The 12,553-nt window shown below is 37.7% G+C and overlaps 1 protein-coding gene across 1 annotated transcript in view; it reads right to left on the reverse strand.

The window, feature by feature from the left end:
* Window positions 1–12,553, reverse strand: part of CSMD1 (CUB and Sushi multiple domains 1) — a 2,470,978-nt gene that overhangs the window by 829,571 nt on the left and 1,628,854 nt on the right. The window contains 1 exon segment of the mRNA XM_063916678.1: window positions 2,937–3,024. Within this exon segment, the coding sequence (XP_063772748.1) occupies window positions 2,937–3,024 (88 nt within the window).

Here is a 12,553-nt window from a genome sequence, read left to right on the forward strand (position 1 = left end):
GTGACTGACAGGAAGAGGCTGTTTGTGGGTGGCAACTAATTATTTTTAAGGAGTGTCCAGAGAAAAGCAGGAGGGACCAGGCATTTGGAGGGAGGGTTTCTGACGTCAGCTCCGGCCCTGTTCATTGCACTGGAAGAGCAAGTCCTGGGCTGTGAAGAAACTGCACAAACATCTGTTTGTGCAGCTCTCCTGCACATGCAAGTGCACCCCTGCACAGTGATTTCCCCCTCCCTCTGTAGGTGGCAACTACCTGATTGCAGGGATTCAAAAAATGCACCTTAGTGATCAGGTCTGAATTAGGCCTAGGGTTAGAGCAATTACAGAGTCCACAATAGTCATATTAATAGTTGGCTAAGATAATTCCTAGTGACAGATTCCTCAGATGGAGGTGCACCCCAGAGAGTCAAATATAGTATAGTAAAAAGAAAGGAACTCTCACTTTTTGGGGGGCACTTTTATGAGTGCCCCCCAAGAAACACAAGAGATCCTTGCTCTTTACTTTCTACACTACCATAGTCTAGTGAATACAAGATCAAGACAATGGCCCTCCTGGTGAGTAGAGGAGTCAGTCCATTGGAAGAGACAGAAAGAGGAGGTTAAAGAGAGTAATTTGGAGTAGAGATGAGCGGGTTCGGTTTTACTTGGATTTACCCGAATCTCCTTATTGGCTCATGGACGTCACGTGTTTTGGTTAGCCAATAAGAAAAATCCAGAAAAAAAGAACTTGCGATAATTCTGGCGTAAAGAACCGAGTAAATCCGAACCCTTTCATCTCTAGTTTGGAGGCATGAACAGCAGATTTCATTCCATAAATCATGATATTGAAATCACCCATAATGATGGTGTGATAATTTTGTATCATATGCTACTTTATTAGCATATTTAAGGCTAATTGTATAATCAATGCTACTTGCATAAATGTTACATTCTACATAATAAGCACAGGCACAGGCTTTTTGCCTGCTTCTCTGAATAATATGTATATTACCTTCTTTTTTTATTTTAGGACTCATTATACTCATATGTTTTTGTTGTAAATTGTACCCAACTCTACATTAGTCCCTGTATGTTTAACTGTTATAAATTGGCACTTTGGAATGCCTGTGTTTGGGTGCCTGCTTGTATAGAAGTTAGACTGAATACTAGATTAATGCATTAATGGAATTCTCTGACTGTACAGTGCTGCTGAATATGCTAGAGCTATGACAAAAGGATGATGATAATAATAATAATAATAATAATAATAATGATAGCACTAAAGTGAGATAGCTAGAAAGCATACTAATATTAGGTATGGCAAACAAATTATATTTTAGGATTGGACCTGAAGCTTGAGATGGAACATTTCTAGCTGAAATTATATCTTTTGAAAGCTGACAAAGAAATGTAAATTGCAGCTAAAGCACTGTTAATCTATGACTGCTTCATATTCAGCAATAAGTCCTTGGCTAAAAAAAAAAAAAAAAAGCTTTCTGGAATGTCATCAAAACCTTCCAACATAAATCCAATTATTCATCCTCCCCCTAGTCACTTGCAACATGTCTCCCGTAATACTGATAAACAGAACATACTCATTCTGTAATAAGAAAACCTGTTTCTCTTTTTTGGAGAATATTTAGATGTCTATATTATCACAGAATTATATTTATTGTACTCATAGTCAAAATGCAACCAGATGTAAAAGGCATAGATATTATGCTTCAGAATAACACCATTCTTTAGTATCATGGTAAGCGTAATGTGTGCTTTGAGAACAAAAGGTTGTTTTGCTATTTAAAACATTAATATTAGAAGTGCCTGGATGCAGCTATATGGTGCAATATAAATTTGCTAGTATAAAAAGCACATAAAAAAGATTATTGCTAGAGGTAAGAAAGTAAGAATACGATATACTAAGAACTTTCCATAAAACTTCTCAAAACTCTCTAAAATTATTTGCTTTGGGGTAAGAAAGTGCTCTTTTAACTATTGTGTAGGAAACAGGATACTGTAGAAATGTATTTTTCTGAGTGGAAATGGTTGTTGTACACTTCTGCATGGTGACATCGAACACCACTTAACACGTGTCCACTCCAATTTTTTGTCTCATTATGATAATCTCACTGTGTTCTGCAAAAGTAGGCACCATGATGGAAATCTATGCCCAGCTGTGGAAATTGAGAGACACTGTAGGTTTATGACTACATTTATATTTTGAACTTTGTAAATGACCTTCTATGTGATGTTCCTCTTTATAAACTGCAAAATAAACTAAAGTGTTGTCAAACAAAGAATTAATATGAGTAAATTTTTTTCCTACATATTGTCAAATATAATAGCCTGCAATTTGTGACCAATTTGTGGGAACCGGTGTGATTCTAACAAGATAGTGCCTAGATTTAAAATAGCCTTTAGTTTATATCCAAGACCAACCTGGTGTTGCCTTTAAATTAATTGCCATTTTAAATCTAATCACTATCTCACTAATATCTTGCCAGCACCCATGAATCGCTGTCTACTACTGCACATTTGGCCCCTACTGTTCACAACTTGATGCTCTAATATCTGGAAGCCCTTTGTTAAGTTGGGAACAGTAGTTTGTGTAGCACTAGTAGCCTACTAGTTAAATGAGGAATTAGAACTGGATCATTTTACAGCCGAATGCATTGAGCCCTTACTGTACCCTCAGATCATGGGGCTTGGTTTTAACAGAAATAAACCCCTTTATGGACATGAACAAGATAATTGTGGGATGTAAAACAGGTGTACTGGTTTAGAGGTCATTACACATAAAAAACCTACAGCATAAAATAACAAGTTGGGTGAAATAACAAGTTAACATAATCGAGAGATAACAAATAAGAATAAATAATTAAACTTAGTTAATGATACAAACCAAATCATGTAAATATCCAATTCTTTTTTCACAATAGAATTAACTTAAAATATCAACTTACCTGAAATCGAAGCCTGTTCTTTTCCCATTGTCTGGAATGCCAGGATCAGGGCACATGTCCATAGCTGTTGGTGCACCACCTTGACTTACTACAATAAAGTACAAAACAAAGTATTGGTTATACATGCAGTCTACTGGCATGAAATCATTATAATTTATTACTAATACATATGTATTTAACATAGTATTCCACACTTATAATCTTTCATTTTAAATGAAAATAGGTCTATCTAATAAATGAGTTAACATTTATTTAATTAATCTGTATAATACTCCATCTAATTCCATTTATCTCTAATGCTTATAGATTTTATAGATAATGCCACCAACTTTGCATTAAGTGATGCACACTAACACAAACCCAAATATTTATAGGCTCATTGGCAAAAAAAAAGTTTTCTGTTTTGTCAAATCAAGCCAAGTTTTATTTATTTGTAATGCTCATTTTTAGGGACCACACACTGAGAAATGCTCAGTACATATCATCAAAACAAGTGAATTTGGCTGATCATGTTTATAGTGTATGTCCAGCATAACAGTACAGCTGGTACTTATGTAATTCCTCTGTTGCATTTTATAGGCTCTAAAGGCTCACACAAGTGGATCCATTTTTGCTGACTGTTCTATGATTCCTTAACTAAGTCTGGCAATATATTTAGCAATTTTTATTTTACGCCATAATGGGAAAGGAAGAAACAGAAGCTGTGTGGGATTCAGATCATTTGTGCACAGCATTAAAACATTTCACAAAATATTATTGCATTTCCTTGAATACATACAGTATTTTATATAACAAAAATCATAGTGAAGCTTACTGCAATCTCCTTTTACTGTCTTAAATATTATAACTTAATCTATCTAGGCTAATATGGTTTCACTAATATTTCTTATACCATGTATTATTAAGATATTCTTTGAACATTGTAAGTTGAAATATGTGCCATTTATTGTTAGTTCTTCTGAGAAATGCCAATTTTGAGGATTGAAGTAATCAATTCTAAGGCAATCCGTACTGATAAATACATTTAGTCTTAAAGACCAATTCTCCAAATGGCAGGTTAAGTATATATTCATCACCAAAGCACATTTACTTTGTACCCTTTACAAGTCTAATTACCTAATGATTTTTTTTTAAATCATACAGTACCTGGGTTCAACCAGATTGCACTTAAGTGCTTGCAACTCCAGTCAACAGGCTGGTCCAGTGGTTATCCAGATTAGACTGAACAAACGGGGACTTTATTTTATAGTATGTAGAGATCAAGGCAGGTTGAATCCATTGCCCGCCCTATATAACCGCCACCCCCTTCATTCAGCAGCTCTTCCTATTGACCGCTGTCCACTCTGGGCACAGAATGCAGGAACCAGGGAATTTCCCTTATTGACACCAGGCACAGAGTGGGAGCTGTGAGCAAGGTGATCTGTGCACATTCCAAGGAACTGAGTACAGGATTCTCACCCACCGGTTCGGGTACACATTCTACACTGCTCCCAGATGCATACAGAGCAGGGTGTAGGGTGTTCCGGAGACTCAGCTGCTGCTGCTGCTATATGATACCCTAGCTGTAGAGCGTGCTGGGCATGATGTCGGGTTAGATGTCCAGCTTTCTGTACATCACGTCTCTCTATGTGGATGGATCGGAGGATCAATTTCCTCCAATTGCACCATCTGAGTGTAGGGACACACCCCCAGCACCAGAATCCCTGGATTCATTACCAGTAAGTGGGTAGCAAAGAGGAAGACAGTAGTGACCAAACTTCTCCCAGAGGCCTAAAGTCTCCCAGTAACTTTTACCAGCCTACTAACTGTACTGTATATAGATTATTTGTACTTATATACTATATGTAGTTTATATATAGTATGTGTGTATGTGTTTGAATATGTACACACATTACTATACTCTCTCTATCATATATACACTAATATGCTATCTGTACTATAAACACCCCATTGAGCTACCTGTACCATATATATGCTGCAAAGTAAGAATGCTTTAAAAAATGGAAAGGTTAATAGTTCATTTTTATAAAATTAACAAAATGCAAAGTGAATGAAGAGAAGAGAAATCTAAATCAAATCAATATTTGGTGTGACCATCCTTTGCCTTCAAAAGAGCATACATATTTCTATGTACATTTGCACACAGGTTTTGAAGGAACTCGACAGGAAGATTTTAGCAAGCTTACATACACAGAAGATCTGTGGGTAGTTCTACAAGATGTTTGGAACAAACTCCCTGCCGAGTTCCTGCAAAAACTGTGTGTAAGTGTACCTAGAAGAACTGATGCTGTTTTGAAGGCAAAGGGTGATCACACCAAATATTGATTTGATTTAGATGTCTCTTCTGTTCATTCACTTTGCATTGTATTCATTGATAAAAATAAACTACACTGTAGCATCACTTCTATCTTTGAAAGCATTCTTACTATATATATATATATATATATATATATATATATACACACACTGTGTATTGTATACACACACACAGACATATATATATCACTGTAAATTCAAAATTTCTCCCGAGCGAAGCCGGGGCGGGGTCACTAGTAGAATTATGTTTTGTGGATAGAAAACTAATAAATGTACATTTATTATGAATGTACAGTGATCCTAAAAGTATTCACAGTTAGGCAGGGGCGATCACACCAGTGAGATGCTTTCGCATCTTACTATGTGCAGCTTCAGGCTGCAATCTCTGCCGTTGCTGCAATCAGGTCTGAATTAGGCTCTTCATTTTCACAATGAACTATCTCTAGTTTTGAAATTGTCAATCAATTATATTATCTTATGATGGAATGTGATAGCTGTTGTTTGCTACATGTTATAAGAGAGTTATAATTTGCTGCATGAATTTGTATGTTTTGTAATGTGTGTAAAAGGAACAGAGCACAGAAAGTTTAAATAATTTCACCTTTTTCTGGGGAGGGTGCAAGAATGATAAAATAATCCCTTTAGGTAAAGCTTTACTAGAATGAAATGGTAAGGAAAAGTATATAAATGTAAAACACTATAGTTAAAAATAGATCAAAACAAGTTTATCTAAGCTTCTTAACAGCTTCATAATCCTTAAATGCATGCTTTTATATACTGTATCAATAAGCACCTGTACCATTGAAAAATTTCTCATAATACATCAAATTAACATTTTTATTTATATGCATTAAAAAATAAAATATGATTTACATGTTTCTTCCCGTAAGAGAAAAAAAAACAATTAGTATAATGTCCTGTCATACTTTGAATCAGGATTACATCAGCAAAAAATTCACAATGCTTCATTTTTTCTTGCAATAAGCTGTCTATAATTACTGTTTGATGATCTCTTTGGGAAATGTATGTTTCCAAAGAGATCACGAGAAACATATAACTAAGACCTAAGCTGCTTTCATTCTAGGGTCAATAGCAGCACATCAATGTCAACTTTCTTGTGCTGATCTAAAAGTAATTAAATTCAGACTTCAAGGGGCTACTTCAGGATCAGAGGAGGTATTCCATTTGCTGAGGTTGAATTAAGATGCAGTTCTACTTTGCAGAAGTAAATTTACTGTGGATTTCACTTGTCTGAGCCATTTTCTTTTGCACAGAAAAAGTCCTGAATATGTGTTGTTATGTTATGAATATAAAAAGTAAAATAAAAGTTCCCACAAATGTTTACTGTATGTGATAATTCCCTCTACTTTAAAGTAAATTGATATCAGAAACAAATGTGAAGTTTAATCTAACAATGAGAAGCAGAATCCTCTAGGTTGGATGCTTGTATATAAGCATAATAATTCACAGTAAAGTGTGTTGCAGAATATGCATCTGTCTTCAAGCATCATCATATAGTGTATGTTGTCGGTAAACTATTGCTGTAGCCAGTTCAGGTAAGTTTCATAACATATCTTAACATGGAGAATAAACCAACAATTTTCTATAATAGTGTAAACTGTCACAATTTATGAAACAGTGCCACCTGCTGTTCCTCCAGTGCAGTTACCTGAGCAACACTCATCCTGTACAGTAACTGTTGCCATGTTGGTAACAATGGTACATTACTTTATATAATGTACATAATTTATTTTTATCATAAACTATTTTATATAGCTATTGGTTTTTGAATTTATAAACATCGTCAGCAGTGTACTATATGTTAATCATACTTCTATGCTTACATAGATAAATGTATCCAAACTCAGCAGGTGTGAAACATTATGCACAATGAGGGTGTGAAAACATATAATATATTGTACTCACATGTAGTATAATTAAATTGATAAATAATGAACAGAGTGGAAATCATAAGAGATGATATTCAAATGATCTTTTATCTGGAAATAATGAGTTGAGCACTTCAAGCCAAGTACTGTATATCATTAGAGTGTATCATCAATTCCTATTTGGAAACTTAGGGGTATACTGTATTTACTAAAGTGAGGGTTTATAGAAGTAGAGATGTTGCCCATAGCAATCAATCAGATTTTGGCTATTTTCTTCTAGAAGGTGCTAGATACTGTAAATAAGTAGAATCTGATTGGTCCCTATGGGCAACATCTTCCCTTCTATAAACCTGCATTTTAGTACAGTAAATATACTGTACCCCTTCAACTTAATGGAGGAGCCACACATAGAAAAATAAAATGTAGGTGCACACTCTAAGCACTAAGAATACTGGTAATCAGAACAATTATAATAAACGCTATAATTTAACATGGAGTGAAATTGAGGTTCTTAGCAACATTTTTGGCCAAAAATATGGGCCTACTTACCACATCTCAGTGACCTTATCAGGTGGTTCCCTAAAATACCTAATACTGACATATTATATAAATGTATCCAGGTCTCTTTTTTTTTTTTTAATTAATAGAAGGGCTAAAATATAGAAGACTATTCCTTAACACCATTGCCCAAAGTGATGCAATACAACAAACATAACCCAGTTAGTGATGATTTTCATGATGGGACAAGAAATAATTGTTTATTGTATCATTACATATGAAGTATTGGGTCTGATTCGGAGTCATATGAAATCTGCACACAATGCCAATGTTCACATATTTGAGCGATTATTTGTTAAACGCTTGCACGATAATTTCTTTGTATGTACAAAGGAACTGTTTGGACAGTATCAGAAATGTGATGGAAAGGTGGCTAGTAGTGCACTCAAATATAGAGTAATGTGGTTGCTCAGAGAAGCTTGGCTGCTCACATAGGAAGCCATGGTCAGATGGAGAAACCGCACCTGCCATAGGGCGAGTGCAAATTTTAATGGTGCGACTGACACAAATGCTAAAAGTGGGCTTCTAAGTACTGTTCTTGCATATTTGGAAGGCATAGATGTACACAAGGAAAGGAGCTTATAGCACCATTTGCATTCATTTACAGATGGACAACTGAAAATAGACGCTTCTGTAACAGGCCCATGGTGTTAAGGAATTAGACTCCTCACTATTACTAACTTTATAAAATCAGATTCTGTGTTTTCCACAGGAGTTGATCAGAGATGTAATAATACAGGTGGCTGCATATGGGCTATTGTCTGAAGTGATGTGATTGTCTGTATATACAATCATACATTTTCCCTTCAGCTCCTTCTGGATCAAATTAGTGCTACAACAATGTGAGTACATGCTTTTGTAATACATTGATAAGGTTCTGTAGCCATAGAACATCATTCATAGCATTCTTTTCAAAGACCTCATGTATCGATATTTAATGAATCTGTCTTACAACCAATTACTCTAGTTAAATTCAACATCCATATAAATGCTTCTTCACTGTTTACATTATAATGATAACATCACCTATTACATTTATCTGTAATACATTTGTTAGAGTTGTATGCTGGAAAGCGAAGTGTACCTTCTGTCTACCCATTATGATGATGGCAATACTATAGCAGAGAATGCAACAGATGATCCTTTTATTTTTTAGAATTTAATAAAGTATTGCAAGCACTGTACAATCCAAATACATTTTAGATAGTTTGACTTTATTTTAAATCTGTGTAGTAAATTACAGCATTCTTGTGATATTCAATTAAGTTATTGGCAGTTTTAAAATAACATGGACATTAACACAGTTACATTAACACACACTGATTTCCAATAATGAAACAGTGATGAAAACTGCAAATGCAATAAGAGGCTGGTTTAGCAATCACCAGAGTGGAAGGAGTTATTTTACTAAAAATCGTGTTGGTCAGAGTTTGCATTCTCACCTGAGTTAAGCCTTTTTTCAAACTCGGAGACTTAATAAAGCTAAACACCTGAGTAGAATCATGATGTGAACTGCAAAGCCCGGCCAAATCCACAAATAGAAGTTAATACACTATTGAACCAACTCGCAAGTACTTTCAGTATAAAAGAATACAACACAGACATTCACTAAGAATCATGTTTTTAAACACAGAGCAAAGTCGGACCAAACTACACTTTTGAAGTATCCATGATGAGTGTGACTACATCTGTACATCTGCAGTGGACGGGCCCTTGTGGCGCAACAAGGTTGACCCACAGTGTGTGCCTTAGACATGCACGTGGTCGCGCCTACAGATTTAGCCATGATGAGTGTGGCTACATCTCAGTGACATGCAGTGAGTTCTATGACTGGGGAGACACTGACTAATCACCCCTTCCCCCCAAAAAATTGTGCAGTTTGCCCATTTAACAATAATCAGCACCAGGCACAACCAGCAAGGGGATAATGCCATAGCAGAAGGTACACGCAGTGTGGGGTCCCCCTGCCATCATATTAACCAACCCTAAACTGGTCAGCACAGGGCTGGAATTCCTCAGAAAGAGGGGTTCCCAAAAAAATAAAATGGTGTTCCCCCTCCCGAGCAACAACAAGCACTGGGCTGATAGCCCATTGCTATGCCTGCACCTCTGGTGGCGGTGGGTGCGGGGTTCATTGTATGTTAATATTGTTCTTTACAGGTAGCCTATAGGTCCCAGCAAGCCTGCCTCAGCATGTTGGCACTTGGAGAACCACAAGTGCCAGCATTCCAGAACATAAAGGGCCCAATGGCACCTGTAGTCCACCTGTAAAGAAAATATTACAATAAAACACGACACCTTTGAATAATTTATTACACTGCATCTTCACCTGGGGGCGGCAGCCTTTCAGCTCTTTTTCATGGCTGCCTCCTTCCCGGGACTTGCAATGTATTCTTCTTGTATCTTCACCTGGGAGTGGCAGCCTTTAAGCTCTTTTTCATGGCCGCCGCCCCCATGGCTTCCGGAGACTTCTTTCTTCAGGAGTTCTTCCATGCTCCCTCCCCACTGATGAACTGCCCAGTCGCTGCCTCACACTGGCTTATATAGGCCAGCCGAGGGGGTGGGGCGATGACGCAGCAAGCCGTGATTGGCTCAGGGTGGCCATCTTTAATTTCAAAATGGCTCTGTGGCACCATTTTTTGAATGGGTACATGCTGCCGAAGTGTGAACAATGGCTAGCAGGGACTGGATCCATCCAGATCCTGGCCTGCTGCCATCCACACTATCACCACTGCGTCCCACCATGATCGCCCGATTCCTCCGCTGCCTTCCGCTGCTGCATATGCCAGCTACCCAGCGGATCCAGCAGCACTGGATCCGCTGGGCCAATCACATCTGCTAGGCTGACAGGGGCATACTTTCATGTGGGCTGAAAGCACGCCCTTGTCATTGAGGCACCTGTACTGGTGCCACTCTACAGTAATTTTTCAATGGGCTTTTACAGCCCGTTGATTGGCCCCACCCTCTGTCTGGCCCCCACCTCAGCTCCTTCACTACAGTCAGCAGGAGGCACCGCTCTCATTGCCTCCTGTGACTGTATTTCACAGGGGAAATGATTAAAATAACAAAGAACATATCTATGACACAGAATCTGTGTTATATATATCTTCTTTGTATTATTTTAATCATTATGACTTCCCCTGCCTCCCCTTACATTTCTATATCCTGGCGAATTGGGTAATCCCATTCATTTGTTTGCATGAAGAATATATCACTAATCATTTGTTCTTGATATGCATGCATTTTTTATGATGTATTCATTTTTAAACTGAAGTACATATTATTGTTTTTAGGAATAAAATGTGTTTTTACTAGATATAATATTAGTGTTGTTATATTCATCAAATACAGCGCAGCCTCAACCCTGTTTTCTTTCGCAATATTTAAAAAAAGCACAATACACACAGTGATTGTGGTATTGCACACATTGTACATACCTACCTGGCCCCTGGTGCCTGTCTGTTTCTTTGTCCAGTAGGCATCCTAAGTGCTGGTTGGCAAACCTGATCCATGCAGACATATAATAGCTCTGTGTGCATACATAAAGCTCTTCTACCTAAAGTGAAGGAACCTACTGAAAGTGATGGATCCCACGTGAGTTCCGTCACTTCTATGCCTGTCAGCCAGTCAACACCCCCTACCTTGGAAACAGGATGCTGATCAGTGGGTTATGCTCAGACCAAATACTATTCTTAGTAAATTTAATACCAAGTGTTGAGCTTGCCCAAGAGTAATCAACAGTTTCTAAGGAAACTCTGAGATGGCTTACTAAATTGCAAGATTCACTATCCAGATCCTGTATCATATAATAAAGAATAGACACAGAAATGTGACAATGTACTAATCCCATACCTGTTTTGGAGAATTTTAACAAGGTTCACATTGGTACATTTGGATACTGTTACATTTGATGCAAAAAAAATGTTGCAATATGGGATGTAACAAAAATGAGCAATTAAATACAATCTATACAGTTTAATGCACAGCTATAATCCACACAGATATTACAAGGCAGCCCATAACAAGCACAGAGTTGCTGTATAGCACCATGTCAAGGTGTCTTAAATCCGCAAAATAAAGTGTGCCGTTACTCACTAATGGAGGCTGGTCTGGTCTTATGACCCACAGGGCCAGTGCAAGGTCTCTCTGAATTCTTCAACCAAGCTTTCCCCCCCCAGCTACACAAACACTCGCGTAGGGGAGATGCGTGTGGCCACTAGGTGAGCTGAGGTTAATTGTGAAAAAGTATATGGAAAAGAAATTTGTTACTTTGTCCACAATATACTTTTAGTTTAAAAGTCGTTGAGTGTTGTCCATTCTTGCTGCTCATGTATACATGTAGCTGGTTTGACACCGAGGCCAATTTCACTTTTTTGCTGAGAGCTGGGAGAATGTTTTCTCAATTGTACTTCTGTGTGCTAATTAACAAGTGCTCCCCTCCCAATGGTCTGTAAGACTGTCTATTGTCCCGCAGAAATCCCCATAGGTTACTTACCTTAAGATATTTTCTTGTTTTCTCTCCTCGTTGACAGGGTTCCTCTTACCGGTTAACAGCAGTATTACAATGACAGTGATGGGTGCAGACATGTAGTTAGGTGCTGCTGGAGAGCTGGGATCCAAAAAGCTGGAGGAAGTATAGAGGCATTATGCAGCGCAGCCTGATAGCGGAGGCTACAGCTGATTACACCTGCAGCCGCTACCAGCACAGTGTAAAAGGAGGATGTCACATACAGAGAGAAAAACCTTCAGTTTTTTGCTTGATGAATTCAGTGGCGCCCTACAGTGGCCGACACCCTTAGTTGGCTGCCTAATGGTAGAGTTAGCCCTGATGACAGAGCCAGAATCAGCAGTGGT

Source organism: Pseudophryne corroboree, chromosome 4 (genome assembly GCF_028390025.1).
Source record: "Pseudophryne corroboree isolate aPseCor3 chromosome 4, aPseCor3.hap2, whole genome shotgun sequence".
NCBI classification, from domain to species: Eukaryota; Metazoa; Chordata; class Amphibia; order Anura; family Myobatrachidae; genus Pseudophryne; species Pseudophryne corroboree.